A 24295-nucleotide genomic window follows, 5' to 3' on the forward strand; every position below is an offset into this window, starting at 1 on the left:
ACTCACACTATTGGCAGTAAAAAAAAAAAAAAGGAAAAAATCTCCCCGTCTTTCAAGGCATGTTGCAGAGAAATCCCAAGATGGTCATGTAACCAACCATGCCTTTCTTAGTCTACAGCACCAGTCTCCTGCCCACCACTTCCTTAATAACTTAAGCCAAAGTCATCTGCTGCCAGTTTATCACTAAAACTAAATAGAAAAAATATTTTACATAAAAAAATGTATGCACAATAAACGCTTATACTTCAAGCAACCAGCCATACCAACATAATTTATATAAAAAAAGTTTGTGTAATCCAACTGACTTTTAGTACAAAGATGGCTGCTCAGAGAAAGGAAGCTGATTGGAGTCTGACCAATCACTGATATACTAAATTACCTGTCACGTTAAACTGCCAGTCGTGTGATTAAATGCCACTGCAGTCACACGACTCACAGGTTTGGTTTTTTTTTTCCCCCTTTAAACAAAATACATATGGCTGACTTAAAAATATCAGTTTCTGACCTAAAGAAAACTATATTTTTTGCATAATATTTATATATATAATCATTTCCCGCCCCCCTCCTAATATGGAAACTAGAACAAAAAATTATCAACTAAAAAGCAGACCAGACCCTCATGGTAACCTGCCAGTCACAGAGACTTCTGGGAGTGACGGTAAGTGCCTCTAGCATTTTTTTACATATATTTTATTTTATTTTTTAAACAGGTCTGAGGTAATAAAAAAGAGTGACGAAACAAAACCAATGTCCCCCAAAATATTTATGTAAGCTCATAAAGAACACCACATTTTCATCTATTGTATTTTTTTTGCAAGTCTTTAAAATAGAAAAAACGTTCTCTTTTTAAGCAATGCAACCTTTAGAACAGAACAAAATGAAACCAAACGCTTTGCACGTTTCCTGTCAGATAGGTTGTGTAAACCCAAGAAACGACTATTTTCCCCCTCCCGCCCCTCCAAATTATAAGAAATTCAGATGAAGCACGACAGAAATGAAGGAAGCAGATGGGTTCATCCGAATGGAAGGGGTAGGTGCTTCGTGTGGGATTTGGTATTCAGATGGGCAGTGGGGGTTAGTTCTTCTGGGTGTTGGCAGTGCATTGAGCCTAGCATCCACCCCTTGACCAGCGCTGGACAGAAGACCCTTGGAGAGGGACTTTTCATCGGTCTACCGTGACCTGGAAGATGGAACAGAGCGACTGGGCCCCGTGGAGAAGGGGTCTAGCCGGTGCGGGGTTAAAGAGCTCAATTCAATGCGTTGTCATTTAAGGAACACTTATCTCTTGGCAAAGTACCGGGCTCCCATGTGGCAGACGGTGCTTCGGGCAGTGCTTGGAAAAGGCACAGGAGTTTCTGCTGTGCGTTCTTAAAAACTAAAACAATCACTCGCTAAGAAAGAGCTGGATGGCGGGAAGGAGGCTGGGCAAAGGGACCCCCTTTTATCATGAACCCGTCCCTGTAGCCAATTGCAATTGGGCTCTCTTTGTCTTCCTGCCCTGCTTTTCATGGAATAAGCGCTGGATAAAAGGGCAGACTTGGGCCTCGGGTATGTCATTTCTCAGGTGATAGCAGCCCGGGACCAAGCACCCAGTGGAACCAATGGGAGTTGAAGAATTCATCTCCCACCACTCAGGATTTGGCCCTTCCCTGGCTTCATGAGAATGACTGCTCAAATAACTTCACTGGGTAACTTCCCGGGTGGACAAAAGCTGAAGCCCAGACCTCAATTGCAGGAAACTAACCTAAAAATGGAAGGATACAATAATAATAATAATAATAATAATAATAATAATAATAATAATAATAAGCAGCACAGGACACCCACGGGTAGTTTTCTCCAGAGACAATAGCGCCAGCTATGACTATCTTCATGAATCATGATTTCTCACAACAGGTTATAGTAACTAAAAAAAATAAAATAAAAAGGGAGGCAAACGAGAATCCATGGAAAAGAGAAGACCGTCCCAGTCAGGGAGAGCAGAGGGGAATGGGATTAAGCCTAGCTATGAAGCCTCTTCTGGAAGTTCAAGTGAAGGAGGTGCCTTTGCCCATTCTTCCCTCAATAAGACAGGTATGCAATAGCAGGGCACACTGGCCGGCAGACAGCATCACCCAGCCCTCGTGAGACACCAGACAGTTCGATTTGTGGGGGGCACGTTCCACCTGAACAGCATGCTGAAGAAATGGCAGGTACAAACACACCCTCTTCTCCACTTATCTCTCTTCTCTCTGTCCTAAGGAGCCCACAAAGCCCTACAAGGGTGGCAGGGATTGGAAGCCTTATCAAGGCCCATCTATACCATCAGGTAAGCTGGCATTCAATATACATTCAGACTGCCACCACTTTGAAGAGAACAGATGGGTCCTGGTGTACACACATGGTGCATCTTCTGGGATTAAAACACAGCCAGCCACTGCTGGTACTCTCACTCCCAGGCCAAAGAAATATTTAACCAGATGGTATGGACAATCCAAAAACCTGCTTTAAAATCACCTCCGCTTACAGAAGCGGTTCAGAAATAGTCAGCTGTGAAGTTACACACAACTCCCAGCGACCATCGAAAAACCTGCCGTCCGATTTCAAACTGTTCAGAGCAACGAAAAAAGGATGCTTCTATGGAGATCCGTAAGAAGAGGAGACCTGCTCGTTCCAGTCGTGGCACTCCGACTGGTGGTGGCATCTTCTGTGGTGCTTTGTGACAAAAAAAAAAAACGGGCATTTTCATCAAATCCAATACACTTAAGACTCTTAAAATGTCCTTCATCCCATGTTTTTATGACAATTACTACTTTGGAGACAGAAAAAAAGAGAGATAGAGAGAGAGGCGCACAAAAAACAAAAATAGTGTATAGGTTAGGTACCATTTTTTTCCAAGGTGGAAGACTTTTTCTTCTTCTTCTTTTTTTTTTTTTTAATAACTGTAACCATCAGAGCCTCTGTGGGCAATATCAGCGTTTCCCCCCACAACTCCTTCCCTCTCCTTTTTATTTTTTTTTTAAGGTTTTTGCCATATCATTTTTAAACCTGCACTTTCGTGCTTTTTCCTCACATGTGGATTTATCCAAGGGTAAAATTCCACAAGCAAAAGAAAAAAGAAAAATCACAACGGCACCCTTGATACTGGACTACTGAGTGCACACGTAAGACTCTGTAAGACAATTCAACCTTTTCTTTGAACATGCATTGTTTCAAAATGGACACTCCCCCCATGACACCCGGAAACCAACTCAAGGAGAAGAAATATTGGCTTGGCTGCTTTTCACTTGGGCGAGTGCCGCTGGGGGTGACAACACATCCTCACAATTTTTCCTTAATCCCATCGCCCCCCCCAATGTGGTACTCCAGTTCCTGCCACTAAATCATCATCAAAAGGAAACAAAATTATATACGCATGAGCAGTTGACATGACGTGACCGCAGTGCGAGATCAGTTATTGGTGCCGACATCACACAGGTGTGGAGCAAAAGGTGGAGGGGTGGGGGGGAATCAAAGTTCAAAGGTCAAACCGATGTCTCCAAGCCGTGTCAGGGGCTTTCAGACTCCGGGACGGGGACCCGGGCTAGATCACGGTCCACTGCATTGTTATATTTGTTCAGGGATAAGGATCCGCCTGGGTTACCCCCACCTCACTTTTAGAGTCCGTCAATCCCGGGGTCATCTGCAGCGTCATCGTGGGTTTGAGACTCGTATTCCAATGGGGTTTGAGACTCGTATTCCTCCCGGATGAACTCTGGGTGAGTCATGAAGTTATGAATGGAGCTTCTGGATTCGGGTTTCTCAAGGCCTTCGTACAAGGAGCTACGGAACGCATTCACCACTTTGATCTGTTAGGAGGGAGGGTGTGGGAACAAACAGAAGAGAGGTGAGAGGCGGCCACGAGAGATCAACCTCTTCAGGAGGAAGGAGGGGGAGAGAAAAAAAAAAAAAAAAGGACAAAAATGCCACAACATCACAACACTACAGAACAAAAAAACTAAACAACAAAATGAGAGAGAAGCTATGGAGAACTAGGATGGCCACATGGATCAAATTCAGGCACTAGGGATGTGATGGAGCAACCGACTATGGGGAGACTTCAGAAGCTGCAAGAAAAAACACACATACACACACACAAAAGAAAAACAGAACGTTTCCAAAAACAGATCACTTTGAAATGAATGGAAATCAAAATGCATTAGTTCTCGTGTGTGCACGCGGCTGTGTGCTTAAATCGGCCCCCCTCCCCCCTGACGTCGACAACAGAAAGACACACAAAAATGTAGAACTAAAACAAAAGAGAGAGGTGGGTTAGACGCACAGTGATTTGGCCTCAAGGCAAAAACTCGAGGGTGAAAAGTGATGCATTCTTTTACTTATTTTAGACCTACAAAAGGAACCAGTTTAAAAAAAAAAAAAAAAGAAAGTGCCGCAAACGTGTCAAGACCCCGTGATGCAGCAGGTCCAAGCAGATGCCAATAACAACAATCAACGGACCCAGCTGAGCATGCAAGAAGGAAACCAAATCTGTGCGAGTTTCCACACTGTTGCCTAGATCCTGGTCAGGAGTTGAGGATCCTTATCTGTGCCAATGGTGCTTAAGGCCATTGCTTCCAGAAGCAGCCATCACTTTGGCTCACCCAGCACGAGACAGTGGGTTTCAGGGGTAGTGGGCACCCAGAGATCCCGTCAGAAGGTCACCAGGGCTCAGCACCTCTGCACAACTAGGCTTGATGCGCGTCAAGCTGGACACTTCCTAAAGTCTGACTGTTTAAGGCACTAGACTTCCACCATGTCACTGTGTTGGGAGGTGAGGTAGAAACAAGCAGAAACGGAAAGCTAGTGTTTGTAAAGGAGGCTAAGACACCCAGTTCTGAACTCCTGCAGCTTTCTTGTCAGAATACGAGCCTGAAACTTATCGCTCTCCCTGCATTCAAGTCACAGTTTGTTCGGTCGCATGGGTAAGGTACAAGTTACATCTCCAAATAATCAACCGCGCCGCCTTCCCCAAAAAACAGGAAGTGAAGCACGTGGGATTCTGGCAGTGTTACAACTGCAGTGCTCAAAACCTCTTCACCTGGTGCAACGAAGCTGTCACATTCACCCCCCTCCCAAACAGAGCCACATCACACCATTGCAGCTACCACGTGCACCCACACGCACAACGTGCCGCTCATGAGTGACCTGTATGCAATGAACAGTCCACAGGTGCTTTTCTAAATGCAACACCGAGGGACTGGGATGTGCTTTCATGGTTTTCGCAGAGGAGCTGACCATCTGAACCCCTCCTTGAAGCCTTCTCAACCCGCACTGTCCATCTACGGCGCTAGCAGGATCTAAGCCAGATCTTTCTACCCCTTGCAAATATAAAGCAACCCAAATGTCTTTTTTTCTCTAGTCTGAACCACTCTTTTCTGACTCCTCACCTCCCCACCGTGCCATTGGTCTCGCCAGTCCAGCCCACTGGTCTAGAATAAGATGTCAATCCCTCCACACTCAGCCAAAACTGTATTCCAGAATACATTCGCTACTGCAGTGCAGTTGTGACCTGCAGCAACATACTGGATCATCTCATCCTCTCTGCAACTCGAGAGAAGTGGGGGGTTGACTTGATAAATGGAAACTGAGTTTAAACCTTTTACTATAATAAAAAGGAAACACTTGGCAAGAGAAAGTTGTCAGCAACACCGTCATGCAAATGCTCACTTCTTGCCTATGAGAGAAGAGCCTCATTGTATTAATAAGCATTCACTCAAGGGGAAAAAAGATAGGCTTCCAAAGGTTAAGGACAGAAGCAGCTGCTCTGTCTTCCTGCATAATCCAGGCTGTGAGCTTTCACCCAGCCATGCCCGCAGCAGGACGGGAGGTTCCCTGGGTGGGCGACATCAGGGAGCTTCTGGGACATTTTTGTATGTGCTCCAGGGCTGGGGGGGGGGGGGGGTGCTTTAATTAGAGCAGCTCCGCACCAGTATCCCGGCGCTTCAAAATGGCAGCGAGGGCACTTTAACTAGTTTGACGAGTTTTAGTTAAAAGCATCTCTGCTGCCATTCTGAAGTGTGGGGATGCTGATACACAAGACACGGAGGTTGGCTGGAGTGTGCTAATTAGCTTAGATTAATCAAGTCTGCTCTGATGCACTGCAATTACAGTGCACTGGAGCAGCCTCCCAGCATGTCTACAGGCACCTCATGTGCTTGGGGAACCGAGCAGCTCTGAGCGCACAAACTGCCACCTGGCTGCAAGCAGCAGCACCAAACACAGCACCTTTTTATTACTGCACAGAGCACGGAACCACCTCTGTGCTGTCAACCACCGCTTTCTTGCTACTTTAGGTATGTCCCAGCAGCAGAGGCCTCCCCCACACCCCTGGAAGCTGGCTGTGCTTACACCTAAACCCGAGTCCTCTTCACCTACTTCAGAGATACAACCTTGAGTCCACCACTGCTATACAAAATCACCAGCTTCCAGGGCTCCCCTTTCTCAATGAGCAACAGCCTAAGAGGAAAAGGAGGGGAAAAAAGATATTTGAGTCCTCCATCAGCAAGCTGTCAAAGCGAACTGCACTCCCTTATCAAGCCTTGGAGAAGAGGCCACAAATCCCAGGAGATCAACCAGAGACAGCATGCTACCTTCGATGACATTCACTGGTTTAAACACCCCCTTTGGTTAATGCATCACGCACAGACCAAACAGCAACATGCCAGAGCCCCCCAAATAAAAAGAAAGTCCCCAAAGACGCTTGGTCTCATCACAACAGGAGCATTCCCAAAACACAGAAAAAGAGGCATCGTTCAACGGGAAGTGTAGGGAGGCAGCCCTGCCAGCCTGGAGAGACAACCTACAGCATGGTCAGTTATTCTTCTTCAAGTAGAAGCGCTCTCTTCCCACCTTGAGTATGACGGTTGTCTCAGGCAGCTACCCACAGTGACTACGCGTATCCAGACTCACTCAGACCAGCACAGGAAAAGCTTCAGCGATGAAATGATTTGGGCCAAATTAAAACAAGCCAATCTTCACACCATGAACAAGCAGATGGACAAGCACGCACATGAGATTTCAGCGCCAAATGGCGTGGAAGACACAGATCTCTGGCAGAGCTGAGTGTATACCCAACTTTGTGGCCTCGGCACTCAGACAAGAGCCACGTGGCCTGCGGGGGGTGGGGGGAGAATGAGGATTGGTCTGTCTGCATGGGTGATCTGTCTTGGGCATCTGGAATTCAAGATGTTTTTCACTATACAAGATCCAAGATCAAACGAGCAGCTCAAGGCTCTAGAGAAATCCTAAATGTTTGGGGCCTAACATGGTGCAAAGGACACGTGCTCTTCACAAGCTGAGCAATCCTGCTCCTTCCTTGTCACTTCATTCCCAGAGCTGCGCAGCCAGGAATAAGCACTTCAAAATAAGCGGGTGCTACTGATGAGCTCCAGTCCTCTTGTGTCAGGGCATTCAATGGGCACAACATCATTTCTGAACATTGCCTTTTCACAACTCCTGGCAGGAAGTTATCAGCACATTCCTACGGGACCGCTCCAACTTGATCTGAGATACTTGTTTTAGCGGGAGAAACCTCCCAGCTTTCATGTCAGAAGGGGGCCGGGGAGAAGAGAGCAGAGCAGAACCCTCAAGTCCTCAAAGCCTGAAATTGTAGCAAATAAAAGAGCTGTTAGGTACACACTCAGACTTCTCCCAAGACCAGCGGAGAGCTCTTCAAAACATGCCCTGAACCCCTGTAAAATGCAAAGACACAGAAGCAAACCGACGAGGGAACAAGTCTGCATAAAACAATGAACACACAAGAGAGATTTTGTTCAAAGCAGCCAATGGCACTTAGGCGCTTGTCCATCAGTGACCGAATCCATTAAGACCACTTTGAAAATCTCAGCCGAGCTGCTGCTCCGCAGATCCATACCGCACATTTGTACCAACGAAGTTGGTGTCACCTCTAAATCTTTCAAAGCCTTTTACCAGGTCGGTTGTGTAACCCACGTTAATAGCACAGGTCTCGGGGTAGGTCTGCACAGTACAGCGTGCTAGTTAGGCAGGATGCGTAAGTGGGGAGGTGCTGCTCTAATGCAATGGTGCTGCTCTGGTGGCTGTGGCATTGCATGGCTAGATCACACACAGGAAGCTCATTAGCCTGCTCTTTTCTTCAAGTTAAGAGCTAGTCTTTTAGCTCAAGCTGCAGAAGCTCATGCTTTTTCTCCCACAGCACGTGTAGATGACAGCCCATCCACAGACATCCTGACAGTCGGTTTGTTTGGAGCTCCCTGTACCATGCCACTGCCTCTGACATTTCAATTCCCCTACAACAATTAAACAACAGGACTTGGTGACGGAAGGGGGAGCTGTTCCTAGAGCTGAACCATAAATTTGTTAGCACAAACAATGGGAAACCTTTGCAAATTCAAGTCTGTCAGAGGAAGACAAGCAGGAAGGGGGACCTTTTTATTGCTGCAACCCCCAAAACCAGTCCAGACAAGATGCATCCCACCCAAACCCTTGCCCCAAAAACTCAAACCCAAACATGCTGAGGCTCCAACAGCTCAGAGACTTTCAATGTATTGCATTTCCAGGTGCCCCCTCTGTGCTTCTAGGCTCTGGCAGACACTTCAAGAGACTGCAAGAAAAGTTATTTGTGCGTTATTTCCAGCCCAGATGGAAGCAGAATTTCTGGTGCTTCTTACGCAAAAGCCTCTGAATGCAGGATTTCTGAGCTCAGCTTTGCAGCCTCACGTTTGGTTCAAGCATCCAAACCCACCCAGATTATGCCCTCCTCCATGCACTTCGCGCTGTAGGTGGTTTTGCTCCATCACCGGTGATCTTTTCAGAGCATGGCATGAATTGCATTTGCTTAATGAAAGTTCATTTAAAAAAAACAAAAAAAAAAAAAGAAAGAACTTATGCAGTTCTCTGTAAGTGGACCCTGCGATGCTTCTGTCCAAAGGAGCTGCCAACATCTGCATCAGCCATGTTTAACATCAATGGCATATGGCAGTTGCTCTGATAAGACTCCAGTGAGCGTCCAGAACTGAGGCCAGTATTTCCTTTTTGCTCCAAAATTTCACAGCCTACAAACCATCTTAAGTTTCACCTGCACTTGGGATTTGCCCTATTTTCAGCCCTGGAAAAACTGCACCAGTGCAAACCAAGTGTTAAAGCTACTAGTCACAGTGGGGAAGCTCCCACCTGCTTGCAGCCAGTGTAAGCTGGATGAACGCAAAAGTGTGGTTTGTAGTATATCTCTAGATGGGGCTTGCATGTGGTTGACCTACCACTGCCTGCAAAACTAGGGCAAAACTCCCCGTGGAGATGAGGTTAATTCTACAAACCACCTTTTGTAGTTCATTCAAGAGGTCTCCCTCTCTTCCGTCACCACCTAAGAGAAGTGTAGCAATCAGGCCTGCTGAAAATTTCCACGTAGAAGTGGATGACAAGAGGGATCAGTTAATTTGTATTCAGGGGAAGGCAGCTTTAAGAAGGACAGAGAGCAGCAGGAAGGGAATTAGAGCAGAGTCTAAATTAAACTTCAGAGAACATTTAGCAACCTGTTTTTCTTTGGGGAAAGTTGTTATTTGGGAGCACATGCTATTATTCACTCAAATTATCCATCCCCCCTACAATCAGGGAGAAGTATTAATACATTCAAGTGCAGAAATGATATATTTTGGCAGGAGCTGTCAAAATCCACTACATACACCTCCCTCTGCTGGCTTCGAGGCAAAGTTAAAATTGATCAGTGCTCCCAAACGGAGCACATTTCCTTCTGACAATTTATTATGCTGGTGCATAGATGCAGAAGTAAACAAAAGGCAGCCATGCTCCTTCAGAAACACTTGGGGTTAAAAAAAAAAAAAAAATAGATACATCAGTGTTAGTAAAAGGTAGATTAGACATTTAGAAGTCTGCCTAATTAAAAAAAGCCTCCACAAAACCAAAAACAACCCCAATGATCAGGGATTTTTCTCCTCCTCCCTCCTTTGAAACATATTGCAAACAAAAGGAGAATGAAAGCAATTAAAAAAAAAAAGTCCTCAAGGGTGTTTCTTTAATAAGAGGATGCAAAGAAAATGATGGTGCAATAAAAAAAAAAAAAGAAGCCAATTATCTGTGGAAAAAACAGTAATATATTTTTTTTTTTACTATTCATAGCGTGGCAAGGACCTGCAGAGAGATAATTCACACTTGCAGCCTCCCAGGCCTGATACAGCCTAAGGGAAATGTTGCATTCATTTTGTGACAGCTCATCGAATTAAATTCTGGCCCCCTCAAGCGCCAGCCTCCACAGAGATGGGGTTTGACCCCGTGCATGTTTTATTTTGAGAATGGTGACATGTTGTGCCATTCAAATCTGCCCGCGTGGTCTGTGCATATTAGAGCTGGGGGTTTCCATGAACGAGTGGAAAAGTCTGCTCAACCCCCCCCCCCCAAATAAATAAAAAAAAAAGTAGCCTGCTACACGTGCTAGATACTGGATGCACACACGAGGCAAGATGGTATGCAGTGCACTGAGCCTGAACGAGGCTTATGTATCACTGACATCGCATGTAAGGCCCCGATTCAGAAAAGCACATTTGTAGGTGCTTCTGTCTTTTCCTAGTCAGGATGGCCTTTGGCATCTGATGAGATGCTGAAGTCCAGGTGACTTTGGGACACGAGCCCACGCTCAAGTGCTGTCCTGAACAGGAGCTGCAAACTTTGAGGTTGCATCTAAAGCCCCATCTCTAAGATGTACAGACCCAGTTTGGAAGCTGCCCATTTACAAGTCCACCGAGTGAAACCGAGTGGTGTCCTGTCCTCCAAAGATTTGTGGCTTCCATACAAGAAGATGCAGCTTGGGGGACTAGGAGGAAGCTGCATCAGAACCTCTTGGGTTTTTTTCGGAGGTGGAGGGGGAAAAAAAAAAAAAAAAGCCAGCATCCCCAAGTCTCCCTGCAGTGGTTTTATTTGTGCTCCTTTGCCCCAGACAGCTCTTTTAAAAGAAGCTCCAATTCTGCACCCATCAGAGGGGCGGAATCAGACATCACATCCTGCAAAGAGGAAAAAGGAAGAAAGCAACGAGGAGGAGGAGAAAAAAAAAGCAAAAGGAAAAAGGAACCAGAGAGGATTTGGAAAATGGTTAAAAAGAGCCACAGCTTTAAATTAAAATGAAGAAAATCAATAAAACCTGGTCTCCCCCCTCACTCCCCGCATTAGGTCAAGAAACCAATTGGTCAAGTCAAGGATGAAAGAAGAGGGAGAGAGAACAGGTGTGGTTAAGTCAGTGCAAGTGCTCTCTTGTGTTATTAGGAAGTCATGCATTGTAATAGACTATCACTCACTGCCCGCAGTAGGAGATGCAGCAGCAGCAGCAGCAGCAGAAGTGGTGGGAGTGGAATTGACGGAAGAAAGAGCTACATGGGTTGGGCTAGAAACATTTTTTACATCGTGGTGCTGGCTCACGATGGAAGGCTGTCTCCTGAGGGCTCCCTGTAAAGAGGAGGCTCCGGTCTGGAATGTGTAAACTACGTCCATCTGCAAAGAATCAGAGAGTGAGATAGCGTCGCCCCGCAGTCGGAGACCAAGAGGAAAGGGGGGCTGGGGGACAGGGGAAGAGGGGAGGCTGGGCGGAGAGGGACACAGACGATAAAGGAAGAAAGGACGGAGGGGAGAGGGATGGGGGGGACCCCACACATTTCAGATTGCACTCCCATAAACGCAGGGTTGGCAGGCGATCCAAAAGCAGAGCCATGGAGCACAGAGACGTTAGCTTCCAGCCTCCGCCTCTGTCTGTCTCTCTCCCATCCGATGAAATGCATTACACAGCCAAGAAGGTTGGGAGAGCTAAAGGGGGAAAGGATTTAGCATATAAACCCACAGAAAGAGTAGAGGGAGACAGAGAGAGAGAGAGAGGATGGGTGTAAGTGTGAGCTGGCAACTGATACAGAGTGCAGCCTATAGCCCAGTCTACTGCAGTGGGCTAGAGCATTTCCAATCCATCGATACAGGGCCACATCCCATGGCACTGCGTGCCCCCCACTCCCGCTAAACCCGAACGTGGCCAGATTTGTTCAGCGCTTCGCTCAGGGCCCACCCCCACGTGGCAGGCACACAGTCACATTGGCAAACACCTTAAATACAAGCGAGGGGAAAATCACTTTTCAATAACAGAGCAGGCAGCAACTGCAGGGCTGGTCTGTAGACAGGCCCCAGGACAGGAAGAGCAGTGGCAGCCAGAGGCACCAGGAGAGATTTCCACAGCTCTGCATTTTGACTTTCCTTTTGGCCCAAACACAGTCTATACTTCACTGCCACTGCAGCTTTGCCCACCCCCCCAGGGATGCTCATTAAAAAGGCAGCCCCCACATGACCTTATACAGCTGCCCAATTCATCCCCGTGGGTATTTTAGGCATTGCTTTGCTATTTCCTTGTTTTGCTCTTATTCTGAAGCAGGAACATTTTTTCTCATCCCTGCAGTTAGCCAAGGCAGCAGTGAAAGCTGCTGCCATTTTCGCTTAAGGCACAACGCTTTCAGACGCTCCTGGAACACCAGGATTTGGATCCGTAAGCTGGTTTGCTAGGACTTACAAGGTCACACAGAGAGGAAAGAAAAGGTGCTGAGAAGAACTCAGGATTTCTGGTTTTGCACAGTGTTGCAATAGCAGGCAGCCTTTTTCCAGAAGGCGATAATGCAAAGCTTCCCAAGAGAACTGGCTTCAGTACAGACTCATCTGACACCATGTGATGATGTGACTTCAGGCAGACACCTCATCCTTAATGATTTGGAAACAGTGCTTAGAACAAGCATCACTGCACTACAGATGTTTATACCTACCATACTCGGTCATGCCTCCATCATTCGTGTCATTGCATGCTGCTCCCAAAAGGTGTTATACAATGCTTGAGGAGTTAATGCACACAGCCACAACCTGAATAACCAGCAACCTGAAGAAAATCGGGTTTCCCCATGTCCTGTGGCAACATGACAGATGCAAAAATAAAAACCTACAAGCCAGCAGCAACGCTTGAAGAAAAATAGCAACCCAGACCACAAAGAAACCCAGGTTGGCTTCCAGCGCGTTCACTCTGGGGTCGTGTTCTTCATATGTAGCTGGCAGGGTGGGGCTGATGCTCCAAAGTCTCCGTTTCTGCGTTGGATCGCATGCGTTCCCCACATACCGCAAAAACCACGCTTAAGGTCGCACGAGCCACAATTCCTACGTGCGACCTCTGATTTGTGTGCAAATCCCACACAAGCACATTGCCCAGTCCCACGTGTTTAAGGGAAAGGGGAACCTTTTCTGCTGGGTGGTTGTTTTAAAGAAAGCAGATCCCTGGGACCGAAATGACAAAGCTGCAAGAGCCCAACGGGCATAGTTATTCTGAGCCACCATCATGGTACCTCCAGGCCACAGACTGCCCGTCCATCCCCATGTTCCTCCCTCCACTTTTCTGAAATGTGACCATCCTAAATTTTTCACTTCAAATACAGTCTTTTAACCACCCAGTTCCTAAGATAGACAAACAAAGATGGCAGCTTTGTTAAACACACAGGATTAAACACCCCCCGCCCCCAATGCAGGATTTGATTCTGGCAGGGTACCTATAAAGACAAGAGAAGCAGTCAGGTTGGTGTCTTTGCCGGCAGATATCCAGTTACTTTGGTCGTGAACAACAAGGCAAACAGCAAAGGCAGGCAAGGTTTCAGCTCTGGGCCGGCATTGTGCAAAGCAAGGAGGGCAGTATCCAGCAGACAGAGGTCTCAAGAGACCGTTCTTCTTGGGCACAAGGTATCTCATCACAGACCACAACACTGCAGGGTTGAATTTGCCACAGCGTTCACCATGGTGCCCAGAGCTCCCACCTGAATGATCTCCCCACACATGCTTTCGAAGGAGTCTCACCCTGAAAATCCAGCAGGACTGACGCCAAGGGGAAGCATCTCTCAGCCTCCCAAAGCTTTTCTTTGGGAGTCAGTACTTTGACCTAAAAGCAGGGGTGCTGGGAAGGAAAATTAATGTTCATCCCAGTCCCTTAAGTACCCAGCTCCCACTTTGGGTCTCCTAAATGGTCTCCGATTACTTGGAGCGGCGTCAACAGCAAAGGGAAGCTGAAGGACTGGCCATCATTGGGTACCCAAGAGTGCAGGTTTGGGAAGCAGGAGCTCCTTCAGACAAGTACAGTCTCCAGAGGGCCTCAGGAAGCAGCCTTCAAAATCCCCAAGATGACTCCTGTGGCTGGAGTCAGAGCCATGGAGATGGGGGTTGCCCAAATTGAGAGGCTGCTCATCTCAGCCCAAAGCCGGGGACGCTGTACAAGGCTCCTCTCAGCAGAACCCCTCATGTTGTTATCAGGTAGCTTTGTGACATGGAAAGAAGGGACAAGCCAAGGCACGGGAGACCGCCGGCACTTACAGGAGGGGGTGAGTGAGTCTCCTGCAAAATGCTGGGGACTCCTTAACTCCTAAAGTCTGTGCCACGTCTAGCCCGGGGAACCAAGGAGAGCCCGTGAACAGGAGCGAGACAGTGCTGGGAACCTATAGGGGCCCTAATCCTGGACAGCCTTGTTCTCTCCTTTTGGCTTCTGCCTTCCCTTTCTTCTGTCTCCGTCCTTGCCCCTTCTCAGTGTAGGGCTGAGGGGCTGGTCAACAAGAGAACTGGTGAGGAGTGAATTGTAGGCAGGGACATGAGAGCAGCACATTTGCTGGGCGAACTCTCTTGAAGGCAAAGCTCTTACGGGAGAGACAAGCAAAGGGGAGTCCCACAGTCCTTGGCAAACTAAATGCCACTCATTGCAAACATGAAACCAAACCCTCCTCTCGGCACAGCCGCTCTCCCCTTTCAGATACAGCAAAGGTCTAACCACACAGCTGAACATCAAGGACTGGGGAGGGGCAACAGGAGAGATACCTTGACAAGAGGGGACTCACAGGAAGACTGGGGGGAGCATCAGGAAAGGACAGGAGATGAATACAACCAGAGGAGAGCAAGTGCAAAAGCCCACAGTGCAATGGAGTGAGGGGAAGGCACAGGGAAGAAACTGGAGCGAGAGGACACCCTGCAGAGAGGGGAAAGATGGTTAATATGCCAAGTATTTCTCAGCAACCTTTGCAGGGCAACACCTTCCTAGGGAGTCGCAGCCACCTCCAAAGCTGCTGGGAGAGCCAAGTGTGCTGAGCCGGCCAAGACTGGTTTAAGATTAGTATAAATCAAAAGTTCAGCAGGCCTGGAGACTCCAGGATGAAGGCCTGACCGCCCCCGCACAAAAAAAAATAATCCACCACTGGCTCCCTAGGATGCCAACTCCTTCCAGTGTAGTCTTGTGGCACAAGGCACCACTCGGTCACCTCTGCAACACCATGGCAAGAGAATGCACTGGAGAGTCCTGCTGGGAACACAGGTGGAGGCTCAACAAGCAGCTCCACTGTCCTCTCAGCCTGGGGTCCTGGTTCAGCACTATAATGTATTTGGGCTGTTCTTCCGAGCTTGGATCCTGGGGTATGAAGGAGCCCAGAAGGCCTGACCCAAAGGACACTGAAATCAATGAAAGGAAGACAGATAGGGAAAAGAAAGCAGAAGAGGTCTGATTCAGGTGGTGCTGACTTCCCACATCTGCAAGGCAGAGACAAGGAGAGAACTTCGGTGCCCAGGTGTCCCATCACCTGCAGCGTATGCCACTCTGTTCAGGATCGTAAGGAAGTAGGGCTGGAAGGGACCAGGTGGGCCATCTAGTCCAGCCCCCTACTCAAGGCAGGATCATCCCCAACTGGACCAGGATGCAGGGAGCCGGGCAGAAGCTGCCTAGGGCTGCCCACAAGCTACCAGGGGAGCAATGGTCCTGTAGATGATGCCGAGAAAGTGGCCAAGCTGCATCAACGTTGAACAGAAACATAGGTCACTTGCCTAAACTCTGTTAAGTCCAATGGCCACACAGCTCTCTGAGCTCCCTGCCCCCTCCCCACCCTCTCTGCTGTTCAGAGCAATGAGATCCTCTCTCACAGTACTTACAGCCTCCATGCTTTAAACGAGGTTTCTGTGCAAACCTGAGTCCACCATGATGGTGGGCAGGGTGGCGGGGTGTATAGGGTATGCACATCTAAGCACCCGTGCAGTCCCATGCCCTGGCTCTCACCAGAGCTAACCTGGAAAGGCGCTGGCAGTGCTTATTCTGGACCTGCACAGGGTTAGCACGTCACCAAAGCCATCAAAAGCCACACAGGTAGATGCTGGACGGTGCTGGATCTTTTTGGCCAGGACCCCTGGAAAAGCAGGAAGTAGTACCCCTGCCCCCTGTACGGTACCTGAGTCTGTATCCTGTTGAGACCCCTGAACCACAGGATCTGCCCACGCCGGAGCTCCATTTCGGCATGGTCAATCTCATCCAAGTCCTCAGGCAGCTCCTCTTCTGGAATATCCTCCTTGGTGATGCCATGCCCTGCCTCCTTCAGGAACTTCAACTGGCTGGTTGGGACAGTGCAGATCAACTGGAGACAAAAGGGAGAGAATAGTTGCACTTACCCTGCAATCCCCACGGTCCTATGCTGCCATAATCAGCACTGGTCCAGCTGTAGGCTTACAGGTGCCCCTGGGATCTTTTGACCGGCTGTGTGTTTCAGGACCACCCATATTCCCATGCACCTCCTCACGCTCCCAGTGCCATCGTAGAGGTGGGTGAAGCAGCCACAACCCTCCCATTGCTCTCTCACTCCCAGACCTCATAAAAGTGGGGCTGGGGGACGGGTCATAGGATGGACATTGGAAACAAATCTCAAAGAACCACAGCTTCTACGGGACAAGACACCCTTCTTCTCTGGGTGCACATCAGTATGGATCTCCCTGCAGGCACTCAGTAAGTAGTATCATCTTGGGAGGACAGGAAGGAGAAACACCAGCTGCACTTGAGTTGAGCTGGCTGCAAAAAAATTGTCAAAACTGAAAAAAAAATAATGCTGCCTTCATCTTAATCGACAAGACTAAAGACATGTCAGTTCTGACAGCAAAAATTCCCATGTGAAATTGCGATCCTTCGGAGAATACTGAAGTTTCGCTCCACGCTGTTGTCACGTCTGTATTTTTATCCCTTTCCCGTTATTTTCCTGACTTGTCAGTAGGCCTATTATGCGGTGCTGCTGGCAACACGACAGGCCAGCTGAAATATTTTTAAAGCCAGTCCATCAGGATTAAATAGTGGCTGTTCTTAAGTGCCTTCTTTCCTAGATCAAAGTGTCAGCGGCTCTTGTTTGTGCTGTCATGAAACAGCCGGACACGCTGTGAAGCGCTAGTATTAAAGCGCTGAGACCAACATCTCCCAAGATAAAGGGAGAACAGAAGGGAAAAGGATATTCCAAATGTGCTTTTCTAAAGCCAAACCAGCATTTTTGGAATTTTCCTCTCCCACTTCAAAAAGGCGAGATTTCAAACCAGACAGAGAAGCACGACTGGAGACAAACACGTGCATTTGCTTTCTGATGTCTTGAGCTCTTGACCCACTGGAGTCCCCTTGGAAGTGGTGGTCTTCTCCCAAGCCACAGTTCCTGGGGGTTGGATGCTCCTAGAAGTGCTCCAACCTCCGCAGTGCTATTTGGTCACGCTTCTCCGTCTGCTTTGAAATATGGAAAAGCAAGGGTGAAGCTGCCCTTTTCTGGGGGGTGAAGGGGATGCTATGCCATTAATCAGAAAGGCAATTTTTGATGGCACCAAAGAGCTGAGGACAGAGAGCTTATGCACCACTAAGGCAGAAGCCAGGGCACAGTGGCCTCTTAGAGACTAAATGGTTCAGAGAGGCATGAGCTTTCATAGGCAATGACCTCCTTTGTCAGATGCTTCACCTATTTCATGGCATCTGAGAGTAGACCGTGGCCTTCAAAAACTCATGCCACCCTGATCCCCTTAGCTTCTAAGGTGCCACCCTGCCTTGCCTTCTGACTGACATGGCTAACTACCTCTCTGCTGGATGTGTAAGGTCTCAGCTATCCTTGAAAGGCTCTGAAGGGCTGTCTTTTGGGACATGAAGAAGCCTGTTCCTGTAGTCTTGTAGGCAGTGCGCTTTGAGAGGCAAGCATGGGGGGCCTCTGCTGTGTCCCAGAAACCATGCCAGTAATGCAGCACTTGGTACTGCACTAGTCAACACCGAGGGAGTCGGCGCCCGATTTAAAAATCGACAAGGAGGAGATCTCCATGCTGGTGGCTTCTTTTGAAAGTGGTTTCCCTTATGAAGGTGGGGTTAGGGGGAGAAGACTGTGATGCCTGGTTACTGGGGTACTTGCAGGAAGCCTCCTAGACCCTGACAAAGGAGAAGCGTGGCCCAGAGTTAGATGGACCTTTCCTGGGCTGCTCACTCAGAGAGATGTATTTTAAGCCTGGTATCTGTTTTCAGGGTGTGGGATGAGAAGAGCAGCGCACCGAGCAACTTGTTGGGGCTGCATTCTCCCCCAAGCCTGACGGGACCTCTGCTGAGCCCGTCAAATAAGACACGAGATCCTCCTGCAACAGAGCTCCCATGACTGCAGGTGAAACAGCAGGGCAGTACCCGAGGGGTCCCCATCTCAGCTTGTTTCTGGAACGCCCAAACCAAAGCACGAAGAGTGGTTGCAGCACAAAGACGAGAGACACCAGGGGCTGGATGCTTGGCAGGGCCTGCTGGCTGCTACAAGCAGTGCCGGGGAACCAGGGAGGAAGCGGGCAGCTCCTTTATGTCCTCACTCAGGAGCATGAGGAGACAGGGCCACAGGGTCAAACAGCTATTCCAAAGAATAAGAGCAAGGTCCACACAGACCTAGACATCCAAAACCCTATATTAATCCCCTCCTCTCATCTGCACAGGCTCAGGGACTTCCTCACTCTTGGCTGCACTTCCCCCACGAGCCAGGCATTAACGCCGAGTAGAACATCCCGTTCCCTGGCCCCCAAACATCTGCCCCTAGCAGCTCCCGACGGGAACTACCAAGCAGCGTAGCAGTTAGAAGTAGACTGCAACAGGGAGGGAGCTCCCCCTTACCAGATTATAGCTGTATTGTTCCCCAGCCCTTGATGATAAACTCTGAATACAGGAGAGAAAAAGCTATCTACCATGTGGGGGTGGGTGGGCGTTAATCTCCCAGCAGCCGCCAGCGGGGGGGGAAAGCACCCCCTCTGCTTTTAGAAGCAAGAAGCTGTGCTTGAGGGGGGAAGCAGGCGTGCCCAGCTCCAGAATAGGCAAGTGAGTGGATGGAGGTGACGCTGGCTCTGGGAGGGGGTTGGGGACACGCAAGGCAGTGGAGGTGTGCGGCATAATTAGACCGGCTCTTACCTGTCCCCAGAGCAGCTCGCCTACACCAATAAAAATACACCAGAACCACTGGCTCAAGGTAAGCCCAGAGCAGCTGAACGGCTTTCCTCCAAACTCCACGATGAGGATCTGTACAGGAGACAGACACGCAAGTCAGGGGCAGTTAGAGGAGAGCACATCAGCGCAGCCCTGTGGCACTGGAGGGCTTTGCCTGCCGATGATGTTTCTCGCTAGGCCGGCATGGCGGGCTAGCGACGTGGCCTGTCCCATGGAAAACTTTGGGGGAGAAGTGAAAAGTTTCCCTTCCGTTCCTGAAATTTCTCACCTTGGTGGAAAGAAGGAAAGAAATGTGGATTTATTTACAACAAAGCACCTGGCTTTACATCAAGCACACGTACTTTTTGGCAGGAACAAAATGGATCTATAAATAGAAAAAGGACCGCTTGGCACTGAAGAATCATCCAGTGAAAGGGTCTTTCTGTGCCGCTCTCCCAGCGCCTCTGGGGTGGCTGTGCTGACTTGGCCCGTGGGTGGTGTAAGGGGCCAAGAGGAAGCAGAAGTCTCATTTGAGCAAGCATGAGGCTAGAGAACTGGAGCAGCCTTCGCCACGGCTTGCCTGGTTTCTCTGCCTAGCGCCATGTCCTGTGGTCTGTGTGGCTGCACTACTGGGGAGGGGGGCCCTACCGACATGTAGTGCAGATGCCCTTCATGCCCAGCTGCCACCAAGCCTGCTACTCCCTTTAGGGTCGGAAAAAAATGGATTGCCAAGCAGTTTTAGTTCAGGCAAGAAACCAGTGTCCTGGATGGTGACAGGTACAGCTCAGGGCTGTGAGGCCAAGAATCCCAGAGCAAGAATCAAGAACGCAAACACTGAGTGAGGACCCAGGAGCAGGACCAGAACTGGAGCCTGCCATCACACCCCACCTAGACTGCAGGGCTTTGAGCGGCAGGGCCTGGATCCAAATGACTATTTAGCCCTTCAAAGACTCCTCCATGAGCCAGGGCACCGAGTCAGTTCTCACACTGAGAGGTTGATAAGGTCTTTATCTATAGTGATGGGCACTCCAAGCATTAATGCTTGTCCTCCGAGAGAGAGAAGCAGCAAGTACAGTACGGAAATAGAGGCAGAGCAACTTGTGCAAGGTCACGTAGGGGATCTGTGGGAGAGCAGGGAATAGAGCCTGGCTCAAATTCCAGATTAGCAGCCAGACATAAAGACCATCTTTCTTCTTCCACCCCACTTGCCCTCCCTCATCCATACACAAGCCCATTGCTCTGTTACCTGCGCGCCGAAGGTGCCGAGCACCACCGTGCAGAAGATGGGATTCCGGAAGATGGACTCAAAGACGTTTCTCTCGCCGTGGATCTTGCGGGCGTTGATCTCGTTGAAGAGCTGCATCATGACGAAGGTGTTGAAGACGATGGTGTAGTGTTCAGTGGGGGGTGAGTGGAGGGGCGTATTCCGGCCACTGTCGATGTCAAAAAACTTCTCGCCTACCACACAGGAGAGGAAAGTTCATGTTTCCTACCCACTCAGCTTCAGAAAGAACCTAGAATTTGAATTAGCCTATAATGCACAGCTGGAAAAAAAAATTCACCCTTGTGGAAACACGAGGGATGGCGTGATGGGAAACCGATACCCCACCTTGGTTGCCGTGACTGGAGGGGCAAGAACAGCAGCGTCATGTGGGTAAGGCTGGTGGAGCCAATTCTGAACCCAGCATAAAGCAGTTATGGGAAGGAAATGCACCCCCATACGGGCAGAAAGAGCTGGTGGAGCAGGTTTAGATTAGCCAAATAAGCACTAATTTGGTGCTGGGTAGGTAGCTGGGGAGGGCTGAGTCCTTGCCGTCCCATCACCAGTAGAAGTTCTCTCTTCCCCACACGCACTGTCCCCATCAGCCCTGGGCCAGAAGTCACCTTCACCCGTCGGCGCACCCCTGCCCAGGTTTGTTCTTGGCCATTGGCTTGAGGCTACTGACAAGGGAGACTCATTAGAGCCACATATGGTGGTGGCTTTTAGGTTGGGGATACTGATTTGCTCAAACTGGACTGAGTTTCAAAGACCTTTTACACATCCCCCATGGCACATTTTGCAGCAAGCTGCACGCACTTTCCGGGAGTAATTTCAGCCTGAATTTGATGGATTTGCTACGCAGCAGGGCCACGCATCGTGTACCTGCTCTTACTTTGCTATGCAGGAGAGTCAAACCACCTGAAAAAAAATGCATCGCTGTCCTGTGCCCTACCTTAAACGCCGATTGGAGAAGCTGCTTTTCCTTGCTACACTATGCCTTTGGCAGACATTTGGACTCACTGAAGTGGAGTCCCCTTGCAACTGGAGAGGTGCCCCAGATGGAGCAGACAGCAGCTTGCACAGGCTTCCTCCGTGACGGCTTAGAGGCAGAGGGGCGTGCAGGTGACCTCACCCCACACCCTCTGGCATTAGCAACTCACCTGCAAAGAGCAAGGTGAAGATGATGGTCAGCTGGTACACCGCATGGCCCAGGATGTTCTTCATCATGGTGCGGGAGATGAGGGGCTTGTTACGGCCATAGGGCTTGCGCAGCAGCAGGGACTCAGAGGGGGGCTCTGTGGCAAGGGCTAAGGAGGCAAAGGTGTCCATGATCAAGTTCACCCACAGCATCTGGACAGCCTTCAGAGGAGAGTCCTGCAGAAGAACAACCCCACACAGAGGACCTGTTATACACAATAAGCAACTTCCCCAGGCGGTACAGAACCGCCCACAGCCACACCCAGAGCAGAGCCCAGCACTCTGGGCTGTGAAGCCTGCCCTATCCCCCAGGCACTTACCTGCGTGATGCAGGCCCCTGTAAAAGCCACGATGACAGCCACAATGTTGACCGTCAGCTGGAACTGCAGGAACTTGGAGATGCTGTCATAGACGTTGCGGCCCCACATCACCGCTTTGACGATGCTGGTGAAGTTGTCGTCCGTCAGGATGATGTCGGAAGCCTCTTTGGCCACGTCTGTGCCTGCTATGCCCTTGGGGGAGGAAGAGGCGGTGGTGAGTCACTGAGCAGACAGCTAAGGCCATCTCCCCACTCCCCGCCTGACTGAACCCCAGCAATCATCTCAAGACAGTCCCCAAGAGCTAGGGCTGGGCCCAGGATTTGCAGAATGGGCCCCTCTCTCCTTAGATGAGGCCAGCAACAGCATCCTGTTTCCTGTACTGCTGCTCACAAGAGGTCCACTGGTGACATCTCTAGTTGAAGAATACCAAAGCAGGGGAAAGGAGAATAGAAACATTGCTGGGCACTTCCCCTCCCAAGCATCAGCAGCAGGTACAGGAAAGAAGGACACGTTCAGGATCCCAGAGTAGCAGAGGCAAGAACAAAACCCAGATCTCTCGATTCCCAGATCAATGCCCTCAATGCTGGGTCATGCTGCCTGCTGACACCTCCACAAAGGAAGTAGAAGCCTCTGCTTACCTCCAGACTGGGTCTTCATTGTACTGTCCCCTTTGGGCAGACTGCTGCAGCAAGCAGGGGGCTTGGGAACCTTCAGATGTTAAGATTTGGGGCACACTGTACCGGGAGCTCATTTACAAGTAGCTGGTGCTCCTAACCCTTTGGCCACATGTACCGCAAGGATCCAGAGGTTGTGCAGCTTTGCCCCGTACATGATTAAGCTTTAGGAACTTCCAGAGGAACAGACAGGCTCTCAAAAGAGAGATCAAGACCCAACCAACTACACTGCATCCTAGAGAGTCGTCCTGGCTCAGAGGTATGCTTGGTCTTCTCCGTCTGTCACGTCCCCCTGTTCCTAACTTAAACCCTTTTGCAGTGAGCTCAACAGGTGACTTTGCCCACTTGGGATCCTTCTGGAATCAGGCTGGACTTCCTCTAAGGCAAGCCTCTCTCATTTTCCAGGCACCACATATAAACACTAGCAATGATCTGGCTTAGTTGCATTACTCACTGACAAGCACTAGAAGGAGCTCTGTGCGCACAGATCCTGTAGCCACGGGGCAAGCCAAAGACAAAGCCAACCGCAGGAGATGCCTCATGGTGAGCAATTCCCCGCAATGTTTTCCTGCTAAGTCTGGGTCCAGGGCAAGTCTGATCTTGGGTGGGAATTCCCTGACTTCTGTAAGCAAGCAGGCTTGACAGGGGAGTCAGAAATTAACAGCCACGTGACCCTTTTCCCAGCTCCTGGAGCCAATGCTTAGAGGAGATGCAGGGTAGGATGCTTCAGATGACTTGTGACCCTGCTGCCAGCCTGGAGATGCTGCTGTACCCCCTTCCTGGATGCTGCAGCAAGGCAATTCTCTCTCCTTCCTAGGGCAGCATTCTGCCCGCTGGGTCATCAGAGACTGCTCATGCAGCCTCTCTGGGGCTGCCTCGGGCATCAAATTATGTACTTGGACTGAGTCAGAAAGAGAAGAGGGAGAGACTGAGAAAACACACCCACCCACACCGCTGTTGCTGTGGGGGACTTAAAAGCAAGGCCAAGCTACTTCATCTTTGAAATCCAAAGCTTGCGAAATTGCTTCCATGAAAATACTTCATCTCCAGAAGTTTTTTTTTTTTCCATGCGTCTCAGACACACACTCTCCCTGGCAATAGCAGCAACCCACGCGCTTTGCAGCCGCCTGTTTAATGCACCAGACTTCAAAACAACCAATTCGCTAGATACAACTGAAACCAAACAACAGGTCCATCCATTCCTATTGTCCCATTGGAAATAGAAAGGGATGCAAAAATGAGTACGTAAATCATGACAGTGCACGCGGCAAACCAGAATTTCAAAACACTTTCAGCGTAGATAAGCAAACATGATATTAGCCACCAAGTGAGCAAAAAAATTGGAATGTGGGCCAGTAACTTGGGCATGACTCTAGACTGCAGAGTTGGTTCCTACTAGTCACAGGCCTCAGCACCTCTAGAAACCAAGCCTTTCATTTCTGGGTGTGCATGAATGGATTCAGGACGTAACATTAGGTTGCCAGTCAACAGCATCCTAACCCAACATATCCAGTAAGGGCAAAAGGAAGGAAACACACCTTTGAGCTGGGAGGAAGGGTGAAAAGGAGCAGGAGATACCTGC

At 49.3% G+C, this 24295-nt stretch overlaps 1 protein-coding gene across 2 annotated transcripts in view; it reads right to left on the reverse strand.

Annotated features, from left to right (window-relative positions):
- Window positions 1-2757: 2757 nt before the first annotated feature.
- Window positions 2758-24295, reverse strand: part of ATP2B4 (ATPase plasma membrane Ca2+ transporting 4) — a 68053-nt gene continuing 46515 nt past the window's right edge. The window contains exons 16-22 of one of the 2 annotated variants that reach the window (XM_019546618.1): window positions 22040-22231; window positions 21683-21896; window positions 20508-20719; window positions 19247-19354; window positions 16260-16442; window positions 11301-11493; window positions 3705-3827 (exon numbers count right to left, since the gene is read on the reverse strand). In XM_019546618.1, coding sequence (XP_019402163.1) covers window positions 3802-3827; window positions 11301-11493; window positions 16260-16442; window positions 19247-19354; window positions 20508-20719; window positions 21683-21896; window positions 22040-22231 — 1128 coding nt within the window. In that variant the 3' untranslated portion in view covers window positions 3705-3801. Of the gene's footprint in view, window positions 3828-11300; window positions 11494-16259; window positions 16443-19246; window positions 19355-20507; window positions 20720-21682; window positions 21897-22039; window positions 22232-24295 lie in introns of both variants that reach the window. The other variant, XM_019546619.1, reaches the window with a different exon arrangement.

This window comes from Crocodylus porosus, unplaced genomic scaffold (genome assembly GCF_001723895.1).
Source record: "Crocodylus porosus isolate Cpor-Errol unplaced genomic scaffold, CroPor_comp1, whole genome shotgun sequence".
Lineage (NCBI taxonomy): Eukaryota > Metazoa > Chordata > Crocodylia > Crocodylidae > Crocodylus > Crocodylus porosus.